Here is a 26,068-nt window from a genome sequence, read left to right as displayed (position 1 = left end):
TGGAACCCATTTACTCCATAACATATATCGTTGTAGTTATCCATTTTTGTGTGTGTGTGTGTGTGCGCGCACACACACACACAAAAAAAATCCAAAGATAGTGCAGTATGGCGTGCGTGTGCACGCCATACTGCACTATGTTTGGAAAATTAATAGACATATTTCTATTGAGAGTAATCAGTCATGCATCTTCTTGTCTTGTCTTAAGCTTTTCACAAACCAATGAGGTTCTTTAGCTGTGGACTTCACAACTGCGATTGTCTTGAGGATAAGGTGGTTGGCCCTCCTGATGTGTCCTATGTCTGTAGATGCATGTGTTCACAGGGCCGGTTTGTCTATTCTGGGGGAAGAAAAACCACCTACCTCTGTATGAGACTGGCTAACTCACCTTTAATCAAAAGAGACCACATAAAGGTTCCTCACATCTTGGACGGGAATCGAACCCAGGTCTTCCCGACTAAAGGTCTTCGTCTACACCATAGGTTCCCAAACTTTTTCGGGCCACCGCCCACTTTGCAAGACATAAATTTTGTAATGCCCCCCCCCCCTCCCCCCCTATTATACACACATATATACATGCTCTATTTTCTCATTGACATAGAAAATTGACATCTATTTCTATCTGACATGGTAAATTTTCAAATGATTAAATAATTGAAATAGAAAATTGATAAAAGAATTGATCGTGTAAGATGGGCTTAAGATGAATTAAAATGCAATATTTAAATTTTAAATGATTATCTAATCGCAAAATCATGAAAATAATTAATTTTTAAATATATATTATTAATTTCTTCTATAAAGAGCCACCGACCCCTAGACCACCTGAACACCCCCAAATGCTTCTGATCCCACTATAGCCCCCCCCTCCCCCCAGAAGGCTTCAGCGCCCACTTGGGGGGGGGGGGATACTGCCCACTTTGGGAACCTATGGTCTATACCAACTGAGCTACGGAGGCTCTCATGCATCTTACTATATATACATTTTTTTCTCCATGATTCAAAATGTTATTTACTTATTTAATTTTTATATTGTTTCAGAAAACACATAATAGTGCTGTTCAGGTTCAGCAGAGAGCAGAATCATTGGTACAGGGAAATCATTATGATCTGAATGCTATTAGAAGTATTTCAGATGATGTTAATGCTGGCTGGCATCAACTTATGACACATGCTGAAGATAGGCATAAATTAGTAACTGCTTCCCTGAATTTTTACAAAACTGCAGAACAGGTAAATATTTTTATTTCTGAATGAAAATGTATTCAAAAAAAATCTTGTTATCTCCGGAAAGAAGTTTTTAATCAGTTGTCATGAATAAATTTAAATATTCAGTTGTTACTTTCTTGTTTTTATGTTTTATTTTTTCCTTACTTGAACTGTTAATTAGAGCCAATTACTAATCTAGTATCAATTAAACATTTGCTATCCTCATTGGCTGAGTCTCTTCTCTCTAATCAGTAGGTTCATGGGTTTTAAAAAAATAAATTTTAAAAATATGAAGCAATAAAAAATAAAAAGAAGGAAAAAAAACACTAACCTGCCCACAGTACCAATGTATTATAGGTTTGAAATCCTTCATGGATAGGAATCACGAACAAAAAAAAAAGCAAATTTGACATACTCAGGTATTGGAAGTTTTTCCACTTGGTTATACTATATATTAAAGATTAAACCAAGAAATTATATTCTTGGTTTAATCCTTTATTCAAGTGTAAGCAAACAAAGTTTGTGCCTGAAGTAACTTCAGGATTCAGCAATCATATATAGAGACTAATAACTTCACTCAAGTTGCCCAGTCCTGAAGTTACTTCAGGTGCAAACTTTGTTTGCTTACACTTAGATAAAGGATTAAACCAAGAATATAATTTCTTGACATCTTTAATTTACATGTTTCAGGTAGACAGATTAATTTTGTTTTAACTGTTTATACTTTTGGTAACATGCGATGTATAAAGCATTCATCATGTCATGGCTCTTCTTTTATTCATTTCATTCAGTTCATGCCATCTCTGATCTGAGGTTAGTAGCCATGGTTCTCTGTTTCTTTCTGTCATGTGTATCTCTAAAGATCTGCGTGGTACCTTTGCCTGTCCAATACTTACTTGTCCTTGCAGTTTACCTGTGATTAATGACACGTTGGTCAGTAGTCCTCTTAGCCTACATCATATATCATTTTCTTCTTCTCAATCTCATTCATTTAAACTTCTTTTTTGGTTTGTTCTTTCAAGTGGTTATTTGCTTGAAATCTTTTCTATCTCTTTAATTTGCTTTATTCCTCTTAGTAACCACATCAGTGTTTTTCATTTTAAATATGTGTTGTTTGTTTTATTTTATTTATTTATTTGCAGATTGTTGATTCCAGCATGTTTTTTGTTATCCTTAAATCTTTTGAATCAATTCCAGTGTTTGCTAAGATACCTCTAAGTTTATCATGAGAGATCATGTTAAATTATCAACAAACTTCCATGGAGTCAAGATCTCTCATCTTGGGAGATCCCACTCTCACATGCACAGCTCATCATACCTCGACTTAAATGCATTCACTGTCCCTGCACTCACCACACTTTCAGGCATTGCATTCTAGTCACCCACCACCCATGCGAAAAATCTTCTCCTCATCCTCTTGCTTACAGCGACCTTATATAGCTTCCAAGGATGACCTCTTGATGTCTCCACATATTCTATGAAAGATCTCATCAACGCTAATCCAATAATTATCCCTTACCGACTTATATGTCTCAATCATGTTTCCCCCCCTCTTCCTTCTATCCACTAGGCCCAGTAATTTGCATTCTCTCAATCTATCCTCATATTCCACATTGCAGAGACCAGAAACCAACTTAGTCAATCATCTCTGAACCTCTCTCCAACATCTCATCATCCTTTTGAAAACCCAGCAAGCAAATCTGTGCACAATAATCCATATGCAGCCTGATCAAAGTCTTCTTGTACGATGGAATCAAATAATCCTTAATTCTACACATCAGTGTTTTCAGCATCATTCCCATAATCAGCGATGTTGTCCTTGCAATTTTAGCCAAATGTCCATGAAATTAAATTTCAAGTCCTTCTCCACCACAAGATGTAGGATAAACATCTTAAATATACAGTATAAATTATATATTATAATGAAGAAGTAAGCCCTAGAATAATTTTTACGATGCCTTACATTTTTTCATCATTATAATTGTTATTTATAAGAAATTATGTACATATATATATATACAAAGTTACACTAGCTGAATGTTTTATATATATTCAAGTCAGATTAAAGTGCTAAGTTCTGACAGACCAACTGACAAAAAATGCTGTGGAGTGTATATTTTCTGTTAGTGATTATTAATTTTTAGCTTCATCCTTTATATATATATATAAATTAGTTTGAATGACTATATACCGAGAATGAAAAAGAATAAGTTTAATGTTAAGATACTACTAGTTTTGTTGAATAAATCGACTTCTTCAGGTATCTCAGGCAAAGAATTATATAAAATTACAGAGACATGATAAAATTTCATCAACAGATCTAGTATAAAAGACAATAGTATATTTTAAAACAGGAATGCATGCTGGAGTTCCAATTGAAGTTGACTACGTGCGTGAGCTGTCACGAGTGCGCCAATATGGACAGTGGCAATGTGTGCGTCAGAAAGATTGTAGCTAAGGCTGTTGTTAATATGGGATGAATTGAGGGATATTTCTCTAGATTCGATAATCATTCTTTTGAGTTCATCATAACACACATGGATATTAGAAGTTTGCGGCCAGTCTGCGAGGTGTTGGCGGCCTTCATCCGAGTTAATAGAGAAGAGAACGTGGCTAGAGAGAGTGCTGGCCCTGGTCCTATTGTAGGATATGTCTCTTTGGTGTTCTTCCATATATAAAAGGATGGATTTAGCTGTCTGGCCGTAATATAGTTTGCCACATTCACACAAAATCTTGTAGATTCCTGGATACTGAATAGGGAGATTTTTCACTTTAGGTCTATTTGGTATGGAGCGAAGTTTTGATAACGTAGTGAAGCAAGTTCTAATGTTGAATTTCTCAAGAATCTTAATAATATTCTTGAATTTCTTAAGAATAATTGAAGATTCAATAGCAGTTGAGCGATGGAAAGAGAAAAATTTATCAATCTTTTTAAGAGAGAAACCATTGTTGACAAAAGTCCTTTTTAGTAAATGGAGTTTTTTTTTTTTTCAATTTCTGTTTCATCTGTTCTGGCTCGATGTGCCAGGGTTAAAACAATACCAAATTTTTGCAGAGGGTAGTAATGGGAAGAAGCATGAAGGGTATCTGTGTGTGTGTGTGTGGGTTTTCTAAAAATGGTGATTTTGATATTTTCAGCGCATCTCGTAAGTTTTAAGTCCAGAATGGGGAGACAGTCGTTGGATTCCAGTTCGTAGGTAAAATTGATTTTCTCATGAAACTTGTTGAGGTGGTCTAGAAAAAAATTGAGGTTGTTGATACCGTGTTCCCAGATGAGGAATACATTATCTATATAACGATACCATATTTTGGGTTTAAGAGTTGAGGAATTAATTGCTTTTTCTTCGAAATCCTCAAGAAATATATCTGCAAGAATCGGAGAGAGCGGACTGCCCATAGCCAATCCTGAGTTCTGTTTGTAAATCTTGTTTTCGAATTTCAAGTATCCTGAATTTACACAGTGAGAGAGTAAGGAAAAGAATTTCTTGAATAGTTTGTTCTGGAGAAGATGGAGGACTTCTTGAGTAGGTACATTCGTTAAAGAGAAACTATATTGTAGGATATGTCTCTTTGGTGTTCTTCCATACATAAAAGGATGGATTTAGCTGTCTGGTCGTAATATGGTTTGCGTATGGAAGAACACCAAAGAGACATATCATACAATAGGACCAGAGCCAATGCTCTCTCTAGCCACGTTCTCTTCTCTGTTAACTCGGATGAAGGCTGCCAACACCTCGTAGACTGGCCGCAAACTTCTAATATCCGTGTGTGTGTTATGATGAACTCGAAAGAAATATTATCAAATCTAGAAAAATATCCCTCGATTCATCCCATATTAACAACAGCCTTAGCTAAAATTTTTGACACACACGTTGCCACTATCCAGTATTGGCACACTCGTGACAACTCACGCACATAGTCAATTTCAATTAGAACTCCAGCACGCATTCCTGTTTTAAAATATACTATTGTCTTTTATACTAGATCTGTTGATGTAATTTTATCATGTCTCTGTTATTTTATATAATTCTTTGCCTGTGATACCTGAAGAAGTTGATCTATTCAACGAAACTAGTAGTATCTTAACATTAAACCTTATTCTTTTTCATTCTCGGTATATAGCCATTCAAACTAATTTTTTATAACATTATCTACCAAGTAAATATAAATGATAATATATATTTAAATTTAAGTTAGTATCTCTTAAAAGTAATATTCATTTAAATTAATATTAAAGAAATGACTCACCTTTAAGTTCAGGATTATAATTAAAACAAGCTAATGACAAAATGTATTTTTTAAGCAATCAGTTGGTTGTATTCACTCTAGGTGTGTTCAGTACTTGATAGCCTTGAGCGAGAGTATCGGAGGGATGAGGACTGGTGTGGGGGAGGAAGTGGAACACCAGGGGGAACTGGTGCAGAATCATCAGACCAAGATAATTTGGATAAAGTAGCATTAGTCTCTCAGTTATTAACAAAACACCAGGAACAAAAAGAAGCATTCTTGAAAGCATGCACCTTGGCTCGGCGAACTGCAGAAACATTTTTAAAGTATGCTGCCCGATGTGTCCAGTACTATACATCTCATGGAGAAACTAAACTGAGAGGTCCAGAAGCAAAAGTTAAAGGTAAATATTTGAATTTAATTAAGAATTTGTCAGTTCTTATTATTTAGTTAGTTTTATTCACATTGTTCAATATATAAAATTTCTTTTCTTGTGGGTAAAATATGCATTTCCAGATTATGTAACAAGGTTTCTTCTTTTATGATTATAGCATTTCAATCTATATAATGACTTACTCATTCTTATAAGCACTTTTAGACATTTATGACCTGCAGTAATTTAGATATAATGGCTCTTTTTTTGCAAATGATTCTCAGCAATTCCCTTCTGATTTACTGTATCTCTCTTGGAACTTCTTTATGTACTGAAACTATTTGCCTCTCCTTCCACTCGTAGCTTTACCAGAGTTGAGATTTACGTTAAACAGTATAGTAGGCAGTGGATATTCCATCTAATCTCATGGTCATATTTGCATTGAGTTTTGCAATATCCTATTTCATCAATCCCTCTCACACATCAGTTCTGTCACATTTGCCACTACAATATTGTCTCCTGGATGATAGACCCTTGCAGAGTAATCACACTTTGTTATTCGACTACTTCATCTGCTTTGGGCAACTCTACGTTTTCGATTTTTGTTGGCTTTTTTGTCATTTCACATATTGATATCTGCTAATGACTGCATTCTCCTGAATATTTTCTACCACTGTTCTCTTACTTCTTATTTTATTTAATGATCACTCCCAGTAAATACTCTTGATATCCAGGATATCTTTCATTATCCGTACAGTGATAAAATGCTGTTTTAGCTTGTCTATATAATATCCCAAAAATACTGAGTTAAAAGAATTCATTCCTTTCATAAATTTCTGGGGGTTTTAAAACAGATAAGTGTTCTGTTTTTAGTAATTCATATACTTGTGGTTCTGAACTGTATCCCTATCATATATCACTTTTTGTAGATGGCTGCTCTTCATTTTATTGATATGTAAAGATAGAATATAAACAGTCATATCTTGATATATACACAGGAACCCCAAAATATTTTTTATTTTGCAACTGTCCTCTAAGTCTATTATAAAGACGTTATATGGCACATCATACACATAGTACAGCTAACCAAAGGTGTGAGAGTAGTTGTGTTAAATGCATTAGTCAAAGGGGAAGGGGAGGAGAAGGCCCATAACTCCATCATTTATTTGTTTGTAGATTTTTCTTGTCAAGTAAAGTAATCTGCATACATAGTAAGTTTGAATAATTTAAAAATGTCAGGCAGGTCTTTACCGTATCAAAAGTCTCTGTTAGTGATATCGAAACTGATCCCAATGTCTGAATTTTTAAAGATGTTTACCAGATCGACATAATAGGGGTTACTGAAACAAAAAAGACAAAAACTGGTGAGATCTTTCTGAGCAATAAATACAAAATGTTATATTCAGGCAATGACAATCAAGGAAAAGAAGCAGTAGCCATAGTATACAACACAAAATACGAGGCTAATCTTCTCGAATGGCAGTCAGTCTCAAGTAGAGTAATGTGGGCAAATATGAGATTAGGGAACTGGACAATGAGACTTATTTGTGCCTATAGTCCCACAGAAGGTTCTACTAAGGTAGAAGTGGAGGAATTTTTTGAGGCTTTAGAAAAAAGCAACTGACACGATGAAAAAGGAAAAGTTGGTCCTTGTTGGGGATCTAAATAGCAGAGTAGGAAATGATTGTGAGACATACAAAAATATTTTGGGAAAATTTAGAGAAAAGAGCAAAGCTAATAATAATGTCAAATATTGTTGGATTTCTGCTCAGGACATGGACTGGTTATTACTAACACCATGTTCCAACATAAAAATGTACACAAATTCACATGGAGAGAAGAGGCAAGGAATAAGAAAAGTCTTATTGACCATGTTATTGTTGATAGTGATGTTTTCTCCCTGGTGCAGGACACAAGAGATTTGAAATTGGAAGTGATTACTATTTAGTCTTCAGCAGGATAAAATTGAATTTCATATTGAAAAGAATAACATGTAACAAAGTTTTAAAGCGAATAAAAGTTGAGCAGCTCTCAGATGTCAACTGTAGACTAAAATGCAAAAAGATTATTGAAGAAAAAATGAAAGAGTTTGAGAACAGGAACCAAACCTTGGACATTCACTGGCAAGCCTTGAAGAAAACCCTGATTGATTCAGCTAGAGAGGCATGTGGTGAAATTGTCTGCAAGGATAGAAAAATCAGAACTCCATGTTGGACACAGGAAGTGAAAGAGGCAGTGAAGGAAAAGAAGAAAGCATATCAAAAGTTCTTGGCAAATAAGTCAGCTTGTGCTCTTAGAGAATACAGAGACAAATGTAAGAAAGCTAAACACTGTGTAAAACTAGCTAAACAAAAGTTATGGGATGACTTTTGCAAGAACATAGAAAATAAATAGCAAGAAGGTGACAAAATATTCTGGAGGTTGTTGAAGAAGCTTAGGAATGCAGGAAAGAGTGCTGTAAAAGGAGTTAGAGATGATAAAGGTGACATGAAAACAGGAGAAAAAGATATCCTTGAAGTATGGAGTAATTACTTTGAAAAACTGCTTATTGAAACAAGCAGTGATGACAGCACAGTGGTAAAAAACACTGACCAGACATGCAGTCAGGAATACATATCCATACTTGAAGTAGAAAAAGACATCAAAGACTTGAAATGTGAAAAGGCCGCAGGAGTAGATGATATTCCACCAGAAATGCTGAAGTATGATTGTATAAAAGTCTTACAGTGGCTGCACTGCATAGTTCAGAATGCCTGGACATAGGGACAAATTCCTGATGATTGGAGTAGAGCTCTCATAGTACCGATATATAAAAAGGGAAATAAAACTGAACGTGAGAATTAAAGAGGTATAACCCTACTGAGTGTTCCTGGTAAGTTATATGCAGGTATACTTGAGAAACAGTTGAGAAGAATTGTGGAAGAGAAGCTTGGTGAAGAACAAGGTGGATTCAGGTCAAATAGAGGCTGTCAGGATCAGATCTTCACTTTACGACAAATAGTCGAGAAAGCATGAGAATATAACAAAGATCTGTATTTCCGTTTTGTCGATTTGGAAAAGGCATATGACAAGGTGCCAAGAGAGAAGCTATTCAATATGCTACAGTTATATGGCGTCAACGGGGCATTATATCAAGCAATACTTAGTCTTTATTTGAGTTGTAAGTCAGCAGTTAGAATTGAAGGAAGTACAGGAAGATGGTTTAATGTTACATCTGGTGTGAGACAAGGATGTACATTATCCCCTATGTTATTCATTATCTATATGGATAACATTATGAAGGAATGTGGTATTAAACATGATATCAGCTCTTTGCTTTATGCAGACGATGTTATACTTCTAAATAAATCTACTACAAGTCTGCGAGATTCTCTGACTAAATTGAATAACTGCTGTAATAGATATGGTATGAAGGTCAGCAATAAAAAGACAAAGACAAGGAAAATAAGCAGAATCATTGAAAATGCCAACTGTGTTGTGAATGAAGTACCTGTGGAACAAGTAAAACATTTCAGCTACTTAGGCACGATTTTTAGTGAAGATTATAAATTAAATATAGAAATAAACAACAGAATCAGCAAAGCTGGTATAGTAGGAAGTCAGTTGAATAAATTCATATGGAATAAGAGAGAAATTAGTTTGAACACTAAATTAGCTGTATACAGGACAGTGTTCAAACCAGTTTTAACTTATGGATCTGAGAGCTGGGTCAGGAGGAAAACACTTGACCAAAGACTAGAGACCACAGATATGAGAGTCCTGAGAAAGATTAGAGGCGTGAACAGATGGCATGAATGGCAATATCGTATTAAAAATGACGATATTAGGAAAGATCTTGACATTGTCAGCATCCAGGAATGCATTAGCAGAGCTAATCTCAGGTGGTATGGTCACTTAAACAGAATTGGCAAGGAAAGATTAGCAAACCAAGTGCTCTTTGCCTGGTAGGCAGCAAAATAACTCACTGGGGGAAGAGGGAATTGACCTGCTGCAGGACTTGTTCATGAAAGTTTGCCAACAGGAAAATATACCCGAGGAATGGAGGGAGAGTACTCTTGTCTCCATCTACAAGGGTAAAGGGGATGCACAAGACTGTAAAAATTACAGAGGAATAAAGTTGATGTTCCACACAATGAAAAGCCTAGAAAGGGTTCTTGATGGTAGATTGAGGAAGGAGGTGGAGATTGCAAAGGAACAATTTGACTTCATGCCTGATAGATCAATGACAGATGCTATTTTTGGGTTACAGCAGATGATGGAAACGTTTCGAGAGAAACAACGAGAGCTACATCTGGTGTTTATTGATCTGGAGAAAGCATACAATAGAGTGCCAAGGCAAGAAGTCTCGAGGTGTCTGAGGGAGAAGAAGGTACCAGAGAAATATGTCAGGTTGGTGCAGGAGATGTATAGAAATGTGAAGACAAGAGTTCGGACGTGTCTGGGACAGACAGAAAGTTTTCAAGTAACAGTTGGCTTGCATCAAGGGTCAGCATTAAGTCCGTTTCTGTTTAATATTGTGATGGCGGTGGTGACGGAGGAAGTGAGAGAAGACGCACCTTGGACAATGTTGTATGCAGATGACATCTTGCTGTGTGCAGATTCAAGAGAAGAAGTGGCAGCTAAACTGGAAAGATGGAGGAAAGTACTGGAAGAGAGAGGTATGAGACTGAGCAGAAGTAAGACAGAGTATGTGTGTTGCAAACTGGACGGCGGCCAGGAGACAGATCTGGAGCTGGAAGGAAATGTCATCAGGAAGGTGAGGGACTTTAGATACTTAGGTTCGACAGTGGAAGAAGACGGAGGGGCTGAGAAGGAAGTGGGATGCAGGATACAAGCAGGTTGGAGGAACTGGAGAGAGATGGCTGGAGTGCTATGTGATAAGAGGGTGCTGATCAATCTGAAAGGCAAAATCTATAGGACAGTAGTAAGGCCAGCTATGACATATGCTATGGAAACTGTGGCCCTGCGGAAAACTAACATCAGCAGGATGGAGTTAGCAGAGATGAGAATGCTTAGGTGGATGTGCGGTGTGACCAGAAAGGAGCGTCTAAGAAATGACTAAGTGAAGGGTACAGTGAAAGTTACGAACTTAGGAGCGAAGATACAGGAGGCATGGTTGAGATGGTTTGGTCATGTGATGAGGAGGGAGGACAAATATGTGGGAAGAAAGGTGATGCAGATGGATGTGCAAGGAAGGAGGAAGTGTGGGTGGCCGAAGAAGAGATGGAAGGAACTGGTAGAAGAGGACTTGAGGATGAAGAACTTGGATGTGGTGACAGCCCAAGACAGGAGAATGTGGAAGAGACTCATCATTAACAGCGGCACCACTTAAGTGGGACAAGCTGAAGAGGAAGATCTGACATTTTTAAAAAGATGTAGAAGCAGTAATCTTTTTCCTAACTGCATCAAGCTAAAAAGGAAATTCACCTCATGGAAAGAGCAAAGAATTTACTACCATATTGCGAAAGCAATGCCTAGAGAACAGATTTAAACTACTCCAAAAAAACCTAGCATTTGCTCAAAATTTGGTTCATAAATCCATCCATCCATCTACTCATTGGACATCATTGGATGTTGTGTGGTCACTCCTTTCCTTGGTGTGTTCCACACCAGTCCTCACTAGGTGGACCTGTTGTATGCTTTTCTGGAGGCTTCAGTAAAAAGATGTATAGGCAGTAATCTTTATCCTAACTAAATCAAGCTAAAAAGAAAATTCACCTCAGGGAAAGCACTAAGAATTTACTACCATATGGCAGAAATAATGCCTACAGAGCAGATTCAAACTAGTCAAAAAAAAACAAAAAACTTAGCATTTGCTCAACATGAGATTCATCCATCCATTCATATACTCATTGGACATCATTAGATGTCGTATGGTCACTACTTTCCTTGGTGTGTTCCACATCAGTCCTCACTAGGTGGACCTGTTGTATACTTTTCTGGAGGCTTCAGCTTTCTGAAGATCAGTCTCTCCAGACACAACGTCCATCCAACCATCTCACTGAAGGCCTATCTATCCCTTCCTCTTTTTCGAGGAACTCATCATCATCATCATCTAATTCCTGCCATGTACCCTCAAGGGGTGTACAGGATATGACAGTACTACATGAAAAAATTACATCATTACTAACTTCCTATCTACAATTTTCCTCCAAAACAGTCTGTTACTTGTCAAGACTCCAACATTATCAGATCTTATATTTCTTTCGTCTAAGGCACTTTGTACCGTATCAATCCACTTATATCTTGGTCTTCCTCTGGGTCGTTTTCCTGCCAACCTGGCAGAGAACACTTGTTTTGCTAATCTTTCCTCTCCCATTCTATTTAAGTGACCATACCACCTGAGATTAGCTCTGCTAATGCATTCCTGGATGCTGACAATGTCAAGTTCTTTCTTAATATCCTCATTTTTAATATGATATTGCCATTGATGCCATCTGTTCACGCCTCTAATCTTTCTCAGGACTCTCATATCTGCGGTCTCTAGTCTTTGGTCAAGTGTTTTACTTCTGACCCAGCTCTCAGATCCATAAGTTAAAACTGGTTTGAACACTGTCTTGTATACAGCTAATTTAATGTTCCGACTAATTTCTCTCTTATTCCATATGAATTTATTCATTTGACTTCCCACCATACCAGCTCTGCTGATTCTGTTGTCTATTTCTATATTTAATTTACCATCTTCAGTAAAAATCGTGCCAAAGTAGCTGAAATGTTTTACTTGTTCCACACGTTCTCCATTCACAACACAGTTGACATTTTCAATGATTCTGCCTATTTTCATTGTCTTTGTCTTATTATTGCTGACCTTCATACCATATCTATTACAACAGCTATTCAATTTAGTCAGAGAATCTTGCAGACTTATAGCGGATTTATTTAGAAGTATAACATCATCCGCATAAAGCAAAAAGCTGACATTAACATCTCCAATTTTGATATCAGGTTTAATACCACTTTCCTTCATAATGTGATCCATATAGATAATGAATAACAGAGGGGATAATGTACATCCTTGTCTCACACCAGATTTAACATTAAACCATCTTCCTGTACTTCCTTCAATTCTAACTGCTGACTTACAACTCAAATAAAGACTGAGTATTGCTTGATATAATGCCCCATTGACACCATATAACTGCAGCGTATTGAATAGCTTCTCGCTTGGTACCTTATCATATACCTTTTCCAAATCGACAAAACATAAATACAGATCTTTGTTATATTCCCATGCTTTCTCGACTATTTGTCGTAAAGTGAAGATCTGATCCTGACAGCCTCTATTTGGCCTGAATCCAGCTTGTTTTTCACCAAGCTTTTCTTCCACAATTCTTCTCAACCGTTTCTCAAGTATACTTGTGTAGATCTTGCCAGGAACACACAGTAGGGAAATACCTCTATAATTCTCTCATTCAGTTTTATTTCCCTTTTTATATATGGGTACTATGAAAGCTCTACTCCAATCATCGGGAATTCGTCCCTCTGTCCAGGCTTTCTGAACTATGCAGTGCAGCCACTGTAAGACTTTTATACCACCATACTTCAGCATTTCTGGTTGAATATCATCTACTCCTGCTGCCTTTCCACATTTCAAGCCTTTGATGGCTTTTTCTACTTCAAGTATGGATATGTATTCCTGACTGCATGCCTGGTCAGTGTTTTTTATCACTGTGCTGTCATCACTGCTTGTTTCATTTAGCAGTTTTTCAAAGTAATTACTCCATACTTCAAGGATATCTTTTTCTCCTGTTTTCATGTCACCTTTATCACATCTAACTCCTTTTACAGCACTCTTTCCTCCATTCCTAAGCTTCTTCAACAACCTCCAGAATATTTTGCCACCTTCTTGATATATATTTTCTATATTCTTGCGAAAGTCCTCCCATGACTTTTGTTTAGCTAGTTTTACACACTATTTAGCTTTCTTACATTTGTCTCTGTATTCTGTAAGAGTAAAAGCTGACTTATTTGCTAGGAACTTTTGATATGCTTTCTTCTTTTCCTTCACTGCCTCTTTAACTTCCTTCGTCCACCAGGGAGTTCTGATTTTTTTTTATCCTTGCACACAACCTTGCAACATGCCTCTCTGGCAGAATCAATCAATGTTTTCTTCATAGTTTGCCACTGAATCTCCAAGGTTTGATTCCTGTTCTCAAACTCTTTCATTTTCTTTTCAATAATCTTTCTGTATTTTAGTCTACAGTTAACATCTGAGAGCTGCTCAACTTTTATTCGCTTTAAAACTTTCTTACATGTTATTCTGTTCAATATGAAATTCAATTTTATCCTGCTCAAGACTAAATAGTGATCACTTCCAATTTCAAATCCTCTGTACACTCTGATGTCCTGCACCAGGGAGAAAACATCACTATCAACAATAACATAGTCAATGAGACTTTTCTTATTCCTAGCCTCTTCTCTCCATGTGAATTTGTGTACATTTTTATGTTGGAACATGGTGTTAGTAATAACCAGTCCATGTCCTGCACAGAAATCCAACAGATATTTGCCATTATTATTAGCTTTGCTCTTTTCTCCAAATTTTCCCAAAATATTTTTGTATGTCTCACAATCATTTCCTACTCTGCTATTTAGATCCCCAACAAGGACCAACTTTTCCTTTTTCATTGTGTCAGTTGCTTTTTCTAGAGCATCAAAAAATTCCTCCACTTCTACCTTAGTAGAACCTTCTGTGGGACCATAGACACAAATCAGTCTCATTGTCCAGTTCCCCATTCTCATATTTGCCCACATTACTCTACTTGAGACTGACTGCCATTCAAGATTAGCTTCGTATTTTGTGTTGAATACTATGGCTACTTCTTCTTTTCCTTGATTGTCATTGCCTGAATATAACATTTTGTATTTATTGCTCATAAAGATCTCACCAGTTTTGGTCTTTTTTTGTTTCAGTTACCCCTATTATGTCGATCTGGTACTTATCTAATTCCTCAGCTAGCTCCATATCTTTGCCATTCAGGCTTCTTACGTTGATAGTACCAATCTTTAACTCTGGTGATGGTGAGATGGGGTTTGTTTTCAGATTTGTTCCAGTAGCTGACTTTTCGCTGTTCGCCCTGGTTCCCTGGCGAAAACAACGGGGGCCTTGTTTAACCGGGCGACGTCCCAGCCGGAATGAAATTTTGTCATGTTGTACCATCATTTTTTATTTTGGTTTAACCAATAAGAATACAATTTGGTCAGCTAAATCCCAAATTTCCAGCCCATCTTCGTTTGTTCAGTATCAAAGTAGATACCCAACAGGCTGCACCACGAGAAGGTGAGGATTGGACATTAGGTCAGAAACCCTGGTCGGTTCTCCGCATTTCTCAGTTATACAGCTTTGACCCTTACTTTCTATTACTGTTTTGAAAACTCCTCCTTCTATTATCTCAATCTGTGCAAACCATAGGAAGTCTTAATTCTTTATACTTTTCAATCATCTGTCTAATGCAAAGGATCTGATCTCTGGTGCCCTTTCCTTTCCTAAAATCTGCTTGTTCCTCAGGCATCTCTGCTATAACTTTGGCCTCAATTCTATTTAGAATGATCTTTATAAAATCTTGCTTGCATGATCGATTATACTACTAGTTCTCTAGTTCTTGCAATTCTTCATCTCTCTTTTCTTGTGCAGTGGAATGAAACCTGATTTCTTCCAGTCTTTAGACCACGATCTTGTCTCCCATATTCTTGTAATTAATCTATGAAACACTCTTATCCTTCTATCCCTTGTGGCCTTAATTAACTATACCGAGATTCCATCCATACCCAGGGCCTTTTTGTTGTTAAGCTGTTTAATTGCTCCTTCAACCTCATACCTAAGTGGAGGAGGTTCCAAATCGAGATTTTCTTGGTAAGATGGCTCCTCCAAATTTTTCTTATCCTTTCTGCTGTACATTTCCTGATATTACTCTTCCATCTGTTTTTGATTCCCAATTCTTCTGTTAGTACTGCTTCATTCCTGTCTTTGATGATATTCAATTTAAACTTAAACTTGTGCTTTAGGTCACGAATTAAACAAAACTTTGTTTAATTTATGACCTAAAGTTTAAACTTTAATTCGAACAAAACAAAATTCTGTCTCTTCATATTTATTAGCATAAAATTTTTCCTTGTCCTGCCTGATAGCTCTTCTGACTTCTCTGTATAATCCTTATGTTCTTCGGGCCTTATGGCTTTATTTCTCCACCTGCCTCCATTTGATCAGATCCCATGTTGAATTTGACATCCATGAGTTTCTTAGTCTTCTAATTGGGTCTAGGTACTTCTTGGCTATATCCTCTATTATAACCTTGACCTTTTCCCACAGCATTTCAGGTGAGTTCTCACTAATCTTAAAAAAGATCATCCAACCATGTTTATGTTTCTCCTGTGAATCCATTAGGGATTACCCTGACATCCAGTTTTGTGGGATAGGCCTGATTTGGTTTCTTGAGTCTCAGTCTAACTTTGGCTCTTGCTAGCTGATGGTCAGTACTACAGTCTGCTCTTGGACAAGTATACACATCAAAGATGTTTGTTTTTCACCATTGGAGAGTCATCATGTAATCAATCGAGTGCCTTTACCTACCAATATTAGATGATATTAGATAGGTCCATTGTGGGTGTTTCTAGAAGCAGGTATTGGTAATATCTAATCCGTTTAACCTGGTTAAATTTCAAGTCTTTCACCACAGGTGTTATGCTCATCCAAATCAAACATGCCACATGCAAGCCTCACTCTTGTACTCTTTCCCACTTTAGCATTAAAGTCCCCTAAGATGACAAGTACATCCCTTCTTGGCAGTCAGTCCAACACAGTCTGTAGGTTTTCACAGAACTCCTTCATCAGGCCTATCTATGTGTGTGTGTGGGGGGGGGGGGCACATAAACTGCAACAATTGATGCATTGGTACGATGAGCCTTAAGTCTAATACAAAATATCCTGGAATTGATGGGATTATAACTAAGATGAGCTCTTACCTAACTTTCTCAGTTCCACATCTGCTCCATGATGCTTTGAATCATCTTCTGAATAAATAACTAGCTGACCATCCTGTCTTTTGAAATGACCTCCATTCCACCAAGTCTCTGTAATTCCCAGGATATCAGTTTTAAACCTTTCCATCTCTTTACAGACAATATCAAGAGGACCCATCTGTAGATCCTATGCATTCCATGTACATAAAATATCAAGTTCACCTCCAAGGTTAATCCCATACCTTCTGTATGGGATTAACCTTGGAGTATTCCTTGTTACAGTATCACTTACTTGTGTTGGAGACTGTAATATACTTCTCAAGCAGGACCCTCTGCCTAAGCCCTGAATGTAGCTCTGATTATTCTGCATGACAATCGATGCAGCATGAGATGTATTATAAGGCACAAACATTAGGATTTTGTAGCGAAGTCACTGCCAGAAAAAGTGGTAGAGTTGCAAAGGCCCTTGCCACATATTTGGAGTATTTTGGATAAAGAAAGAGGGTTTGGACCTCTTTCTTTATCTTTTATGATCAGAAACGTTTTCCCTGCTGTGAGCCACTCTTCTTTGCTTTTCCTTCTAAAACATCATAAAATTGGTTAGCAAGTCTTTCATGTAAGCATGTTAGATATTTCAACCAGTAGCCATGTAATTCCATATATATATATATATATATATATATATATATATATATATATATATATATATATATAGAAGGAAAACATGACAAATATATCTAGAAATGGAAGTGTGTTATGACTTTCGATTTCAACTGAATGCATTTATGTTGTTTGTTTGGGTGGTTGAGTATCGATACTAATTTCATGGCTAGATGATAATTAGTGCTGTCGATACCTTCAACTATTGGCTGAAGCAGTACAATCTGCTTATGAATCTTAGACAAACTGTAAATTCTCAGAGAACGAGCATAGTACAGAAGTAGTTTTTTAATTGTATCTGTGAGCCAGAAAGTGACCGATTTAAGCAATTTTACTGTTTTCTTTTTAATCTGATTAGCTAGGTTATCTTTCACAAATTGATAGATGCTGTTGCCTGAGACTAACTGATTCATTTTTTCAAGGTAAGTTGTTCAGTTTAAAATAATTGTGGCACCTTTATTGGTTGTAGGAATTACAATATCCTGACTTGCTTTTAAAGATTTCAGCTGCTAATTCACTTTTGGTGAGGTTGCTAGTTATTGCTTTAGTATTATTTAAAATGTTAGAGGTTCCTAATCATATTTTATCAGCTATGCTAGTTGGAAGAAATCTTATGCTTCTTTCGATATAAGTATTAAAAATCCAATGTGTGCAGGGATGGCTTGAAAGGTTAATCACATAATTGTTCATTGAAAGCAGCTGGTTGCTCCTGTTATCACTGGCTTGTAGTTGGCTGTTGTCAAAGTCATTCAATGACGAGAAATTTAAATTTGTCCATTAGTGTTTATATTGTCACTGTTTCAATATAAGAAATCTGGCTATAAGTTTTGCTTTTTTACCATGCTTACTTTGTGTAATGTACATCTGTTATATTATCTGTAAACTGGTCCCCACCCTTCTTTCTGTTCTTCTTGCTCATTTCCCCCAAATGCTATTAGAGCATTCAAGGGCTAGGGATGAATCTTTCCTATTTTACTATTTCTTTTGCTCCTATGCAGTGAGAGTCTGCCTTTTCTCCCAGATATTTGCCTCACCTAGTAGGCTGAACTCAAAACCCAGCTGTCCAACATGGGATGAACTGGATCCAAAATACTCCAAATATGTGGCAAGAGCCTCTGCAACCCTACCACTTTTTCTGGCAGTGACTTCGCTCCAAAATCCTAATGTTTGTGCCTTATAATACATCTCATGCTGCATCGATTGTCATGCAGAATAATCAGAGCTACATTCAGGGCTTAGGCAGAGGGTCCTGCTTGAGAAGTATATTACAGTCTCCAACACAAGTAAGTGATACTGTAACAAGGAATACTCCAAGGTTAATCCCATACAGAAGGTATGGGATTTAACCTTGGAGGCGAACTTGATATTTTATGTACATGGAATGCATAGGATCTACAGATGGGTCCTTTTGATATTGTCTGTAAAGAGATGGAAAGGTTTAAAACTGATATCCTGGGAATTACAGAGACTTGGTGGAATGGAGGTCATTTTTGACTTCTGAAACTTCTGACCAATAACCTGCCTGTCAACACCTTTTAAGCTACTCACAGGCATACTAGCTGATAAAATATGCAGCTATCTTAAAGCAAATTCTCTTCTCCCAATTGAACAAAAAGGTAACAGCAAAAATTCAAGAGGCACAAAAGACCAATTGCTGATTGATAAAATGATTCTTAAAAATTGCAAACATAGAAAAACCAACCTTCATATGGCTTGGATAGATTATAAAAAAGCATTTGATTCGGTGCCTCATAGTTGGATTTTAAAATGCACAGAACTGTTCGGTATTAGTGAAGACGTGCAAACATTTTTGCAATCTAGCATGAAAAACTGGAAAACAACGTTGATTCTAAATAGAGAAGAAATTGGAGAGGTAAATATCAAAAGGGGCATCTTTCAAGGAGACTCATTATTTCCTCTATTGTTTATATTATCATTGATCCCCTTAACTAGAATTTTAAATAAAACTGCTCATGGTTATCAAACTGTGCAAAAGAGTGCAAAGATATCTCACCTTTTATACATGGACGATCTAAAGCTGTATGCAAAATCAGAGAATGAACTCGGATTGTTGCTTAACACTGTGCACATATTCAGTCAAGATATATCAATGGATTTTGGCTTAGACAAATGTGCAATTGCTGGAATAACAAGAGGAAAGTTTGAAGATATGAACGAAATCAAGCTGCTCAATGGTGAAATAATCAAGGCAATAAAATTCGAAGACAGCTACAAATATTTGGGAATTTTAGAAGCATCACAAATTCTGCTCAATAAGATCAAAGAAAGAACTAGAGCAGAATACATAAGACGATTAAGAAAACTCCTTAAGTCAATGCTTAATGCTAGAAATTTGATAAAAGCAATTAATACCTGGGCCATACCTGTTCTGAGATATTCAGCAGCCATTGTTGAATGGATCCAGCTAGAGATGGAAGATTTAGACCGAAAAACTCAAAAATTAATGACAATGCACCATGCCCTCAATCCTCGCAGTGACATTGATAGGCTATATCTATCACTCAAAAAAGGAGGTAGAGGATTATTACAAGTGAAGCAAGTTATTGAAGAAGAAAGACGAAATCATTATCTGCAGCAAACAATGGAAAATTTTCTAATTGAGGTAAGGAAAGAGGGTTTATTTAAACCCATGGAGACAGAATTGGAATACAAAACCAACCAAGTAAAAGTGAGACCTGAAAGATGGAAAAATAAGGCATTGCATGGAAAATACCTTCGCAGCATAGAGGACAGCGCTGACAGCACCTTGACCGCAATGGAGCCCTAAAGAAAGAAACGGAATCGGTAATTTTTGCAATACAAGAACAGGCCATTAAAACCAACGTTATGAAGGCAAAAATACAAAAAATTCAAGGAGACAGTAAATGTAGATTGTGCAAAGAAAAGGAAGAAACAGTAGACCACATCATAAGTGGATGCAGCAAATTCGCACAAATTGGATACTGTAAAAGGCATGATAACTTAGCTAAGATAATCCACTGACATTTATGTAAAAAGTATGGGTTTGAAGTATCTAAAGACTATTGGAAGCATAAAGTTCACCAGAAAGTGGTTGAGAATGAAAAAGCTAAAATACTCTGAGATTTCAAAATCCAGACTGACAAAAGCTTGGAATGTAATACACCCGATATCACAGTGGTTGAAAAAAGTGAAAACAAGGATGTTAGGTTTATCGAAATATCAGTACCAGGAGATAGTCGGATTGACGACAAAGAAAATGAAAAAAATTACAAAATATTGTGATTTGCAAATTGAAGTTGAACAAATCTGGCAAAAGAAAACGAAAGTTATTCCCATAATAATAGGTGCTTTAAGCGCCATCCCTAAAACATTGAAAAAACATTTAGAAGCACTCGAGTTAGATGGATTAAAAATTGGGCAGCTGCAAAAGGCCAATGCCGCTTTGTTTGGCACAACTTTCATTTTCAGAAAGTATTTCCACAACTCATAGGCCCTTGGGTAGGGCTAGAATTAGTGGAATATAACCAGCCTTTTCTTAAGACTGAGGAAGCAAATCAAGCTTTGATGAATATTATATATATATATATATATATTAGGGTTGCCAAGTAATTTTATAAACATGGTTATTTTACTCCTAATCCCAAGTAAGCAAACAGTTAAGTTTGTGCCTGAAACATAGTTCAGGTCTAAAGGTGGTGCAACACCAGGGCAACTCATTGTAAAGGTGGGTAAAGCTCTGATCACTATTCTTAGTATTTTCCATAATGTAAAGCACATAATACATTATTATGGGTGGGGTCACTACCCAGACCGGTTTCAACCTTTTTTGAGGTCTCCTCAGTGAGTAGCTAGATCCTAAATACCAAGGTTTTAGTAATACAGAGCTTTATCAACTTTAGCTATGCAAGTTGCCACAAGGTGTTTTTATTTTGAGTAATCTCTGGAGGAGATATGGATGTAAATAAGTTTTTTTACCTTGTGAATGTATATTATTAGGGTTACCAAGTAATTTTATAAACTTGGTTGTTTTACTCCTAATCCCAAGTAAGCAAACAGTTACGTTTGCGCCTGATACATAGTTGAAGCCTAAAGGTGGTGCAACACCAGGGCAACTCATTGTAAAGGTGGGTAAAGCTCTGATCACTATTCTTAGTATTTTCATAATGTAAATAAAGCACATCTCACTAAGAGATGTATACTGCAATACATTATAAGAGATTTATAAACTTGATTATTTTACTCCTAATTCTAAGTAAGCAAACAGTTAAATTCGCACCTGAAACATAGTTCAAGTCTAAAGGTGGTGCAACACCAGGGCAACTCATTGTAAAGGTGGGTAAAGCTCTGATCACTATTCTTAGTATTTTCCATAATGTAAAGCACATCTCACTAAGAGATGTATACTGCAATACATTATAAGAGATGTATACTGCAATACATTATAAGAGATGTATACTGCGATACATTATGGGTGGGGTCACTACCCAGACCGGTTTCAACCTTTTTTGAGGTCTCCTCAGTGAGTAGCTAAATACCAAGGTTTTAGTAATACAGAGCTTTATGAACTTTACCTATGCAAGTTGCTACAAGGTGTTTTTATTTTGAATAATCTCTGGGGGAGATGTATAAGTAAATAAGTTTTTTTACCTTAGGAATAATGTATATTAGGGTTACCAAGTAATTTTATAAACTTGGTTATTTTACTCCTAATATAAAAAACTTATTTACATCTATATCTCCTCCAGAATAAAAATACCTTGTCATAACTTGCATAGGTAAAGTTGATAAAGTTCTGTATTACTAAAACCTTGGTACTTAGGGTCTAGCTACTCACTGAGGAGACCTCAAAAAAGGTTGAAACCAGTCTGGGTAGTGACCCCACCCATAATGTATTGCAATATACATCTCTTAGTGAGATGTGCTTTACATTATGGAAAATACTAAGAATAGTGATCAGAGCTTTACCCACCTTTACAGTGAGTTGCCCTGGTGTTGCACCACCTTTAGACTTGAACTATGTTTCAGGTGCAAACTTAACTGTTTGCTTACTTGGGATTAGGAGTAAAATAACCAAATTATAAAATTACTTGGTAACCCTAATATACATTATTCCCAAGGTAAAAAAAAACTTATTTACATATATATATATATATATATATGTATGTATATACATATATATGTATATACATTAACCAGTACGTGTAGGTATATATATATATGCATGTATGCACAAAAACTCGGTGTCGTTAATATACTGAAAAACAGAGCTTTAAAGATTTGCTCCAATGAGCAAGCACTTAGCATGAAATAAAAGTTATCAGCAATACCTTCCTAAAAAATGGCTACAGAAAAATACCATCAAGAAAATTCTTCACAAGACTTAGTCCAATAATAAAAAATAAACTAGATTACAATAAAACTGTAGCCATTCCATGCATTAATGGATATCTGCTGGTAAATCTGGCCTTTCTGATTATACCCTAAATACTGTACATAGAATTGACTAGAATGTCACCTTTTCATTACGTCATACTAAAATGCAGTATGAATGCAAATTTAAAGAAGCCTGTTAAATTCTAATCAATCACTCTAAGCTTAATAATGATGATTTAAAAATTCCAAGAATATGAATGGCACATATTCTACCTTAATAACCTTTTTTTCCAAGAGTTCAGTATAAATTATAGTTAGGACTTCAGTAATCCAGGATCTTAGCCTTAATATAATTATCACTTATGTTAAATTATTTGATTAGGTCACCACTTTTGCTGTATTAAAAGTATTAATTTGAATTTGTTCTCTGACCAGTTATGAATAAGATATAGTTTACATGTAGTTTTTTCCCTCCCACTAGAGGTCAGGCCAGTAGAATAATGGCTGATCAAATTATTGTCACTGACATACTGCTCGAAATCTTCAAAACTTTCCTGCTGCACCACTATGAATTAGTTTGTTTAGCTGCATCTTTGTGAGAAGTAATGCCTACCCTTGGATTTATAAATGTGACAAGAAATGCAATGTAGCTTATCTTTGTGTATGTGTACTCCAGACGATCTTAATATGAATGTTGAAATGACAGGAAATTAAAGTAATTAAGGTTGGTCGATTGGTAGAGCCTCTTCTACTAATGACTCACGCAAAAAGTTAAGCAAGTTTGAGCGTGGTTAGTATTTGGAAGGAGATTTCGATGCTGTTGGCACACTCTCCCTCGACGAGTCTTTGGACTCCCTGGAAGTGTCACGTAATAATAATAATAATAATGTGGTTGTAGTCTCCATAATTTATCACTATGAATAATAGTAATAATAGTTTCAGTGTTTTTATTGATTGATGCCAGATTCATTAGCTAATTGGATATCTTAGTCTCGGTGGATTGAATTTCCACTTGGTGGATTTTTGTGAGTCTTTGAGTGGCTAACAGTTTGGAAAGAGGACCTGAATTGGCTAATCCTTAGTATGATGCTAGTATATGTTATAGGTTTACACCTTTTAATGGGTGGGATTCTCATGAGAAAAAAAATGTAGTTTTATGTTTAGTCATCATATTTGCACAGGTTTCCTGCTGCACTATGAATTAGCTTGTGTAGCAGCATCTTTGTGAGAAGTAATGCCTACTCTTGGATTGTACCGCCATTCTTTTTTATAAATGTGACAAGAACAGTATGTGTATGTGTTCATCATGCCATCTAGTTATCCTTTGATAATCATTTGGTGTTGCTTCTTATTTGGGAAAAAATGTAATTAAAAGCAGTCATGAGCACTGGTGCAAGCACAAAAAGAGGCAACATTTAATAAATAGACAACATTTAATTACAGATTAGGAATAACAGTTCTTTATACTTCATTACCAAGTAAAACATACATTAACCTATATTAGGAGTAGGCTTATGTGCAAAAGTCTGCTCACACCACTTTAGGTGCAGTATATTAGGTATTTCTTAAATATATTTTAATATTTTTTCTTAATTTCTTTTAATAGGAATCCTTGACCAGTTATTGAAACAAGAAAATAAAGTTCTTGAATTCTGGACTGTGAGGAAAAAAAGGCTAGATCAGTGTCAACAGTATGTGCTTTTTGAGCACAGTGCTAGGCAGGTTAGTTATGTCTCTTAATTTTTGCATTTCCAGTACATGTTTTTAAAATCTAACTAAGGAAGTATAAAATGTTGAAAATTTATTTATCACTAGGTTAGACTATGATAAATTTAGATTAATCCTTTATCCCAGTGAGAGCAAACAAAGTTTGCGCCTGAAAATATCTTCAGGACTGAATATAGTGTTGTACTATCATACCTGGGTAAGTAGTGCAACACCAGGCAACTCGTAGCAAAGGTGGAGCAAGCTACCAACAATCCTATCCCAGTATCTCCCATAATGCAAAACACATCTCCTTGTGGATATGTATACTGTTATGCATTAAGGGATTGGCCACTACCCAGACTAGTTTCAACCTTTATTGAGGTCTCTTCAGTGGGAGCCAGGCCCAGAGTTGGAGATACCAGGCAGAAGCAGTAGCAATGTCATCTTTACCTATAGGAGTTGCCAAAAGGTTTGCCACCTTTTTTTATTAAATTACTCTGGATTTAGAGAAAGATGTTGAAAGTTTATTTATCACTAGGTTAGACTATGATAAATTTAGTTTAATCCTTTATCCCAGTGAGAGCAAACAAAGTTTGTGCCTGAAAATATCTTCAGGACTGAATATAGTGTTGTACTATCTTACCTGGGTAAGTAGTACAACACAGTATACATATTCACAAGGAGATGTGTTTTGCATTATGGGAGATACTGGGATAGGAGTGTTGGTAGCTTGCTCCACCTTTGCTACGAGTCGCCTGGTGTTGTACTACTTACCCAGGTAAGATAGTACAACACTATATTCAGTCCTGAAGATATTTTCAGGCACAAACTTTGTTTGCTCTCACTGGGATAAAGGATTAAACTAAATTTATCATAAGGAAGTATAAAAGTGTATGTGTGCATTTTGTACAAGTAAATTACTTAAAATTACTTCTTGCTCTCAAAGATACACAATGCACTAATATCACTAATATCATCTCTTACATAAAAGGCCCAAATGACAATATGTGCCTTTTATGTAAGGGGAGTATTGTATTATTGTCTTTTGGTGTTTCTCTAAGTCTCTGGCTAGATGCTAAATGCTACATATTATCTCATCTCACCTAATCGTCTGCTTAATGTAGTGTGTGAAGGGACCATGTAATTTAGTTTCATATAAAACTAATTAATACCCTATGATTAATCCCCACAACATGGGAAGGCTCCTCCCTAATGCAGGAGAAAGTTTGGGTCTACTTCTCCCATGGTAACCTAGGCCATCTTTGGAGAGCATATATTTGTATGTATAAATGTGTGAAAAACAATCACAAACATCCATGCCTAAGGCTGAATTTTAACTCTTTGACCTTTTGGCTGAAGAGCAGATATATTAGCCATTCAGCCAACTATGCTAGCTAATGCCCGATGATAACATTGTTCATTCTGTCTATTTAATTTTTATGCCTTGGAATTCCTTGTGTTTTCTGTCTAGTATGCCTGTTTTGTAGGATTCAGAATCCATATTCTCAAGAGGAATGATCCTGCTTTTGCATGAGACCTGTTATGTCATTTTCATTGAAAGTGCATTATAATGTTTCT

The 26,068-nt window shown here is 36.2% G+C and overlaps 1 protein-coding gene across 1 annotated transcript in view; it reads left to right on the top strand.

Moving 5' to 3' along the window:
* The window catches only part of trio (trio Rho guanine nucleotide exchange factor), a 1,056,141-nt gene that overhangs the window by 402,813 nt on the left and 627,260 nt on the right, over window positions 1-26,068 (top strand). Inside the window, exons 20-22 of the mRNA XM_090403001.1 lie at window positions 1,042-1,233; window positions 5,539-5,839; window positions 24,390-24,505. Coding sequence (XP_090259127.1) covers window positions 1,042-1,233; window positions 5,539-5,839; window positions 24,390-24,505 — 609 coding nt within the window. The remainder of the gene's footprint in view (window positions 1-1,041; window positions 1,234-5,538; window positions 5,840-24,389; window positions 24,506-26,068) is intronic.

Source organism: Typopeltis vanoorti, chromosome 2, assembly GCF_054136105.1.
Source record: "Typopeltis vanoorti isolate ZY-2024b chromosome 2, IOZ_Tvanoo_1.0, whole genome shotgun sequence".
Lineage (NCBI taxonomy): Eukaryota > Metazoa > Arthropoda > Arachnida > Uropygi > Thelyphonidae > Typopeltis > Typopeltis vanoorti.
The sequence above is the reverse complement of the archived record's forward strand: the minus strand, read 5'-3'. Positions and strand labels throughout refer to the sequence as shown.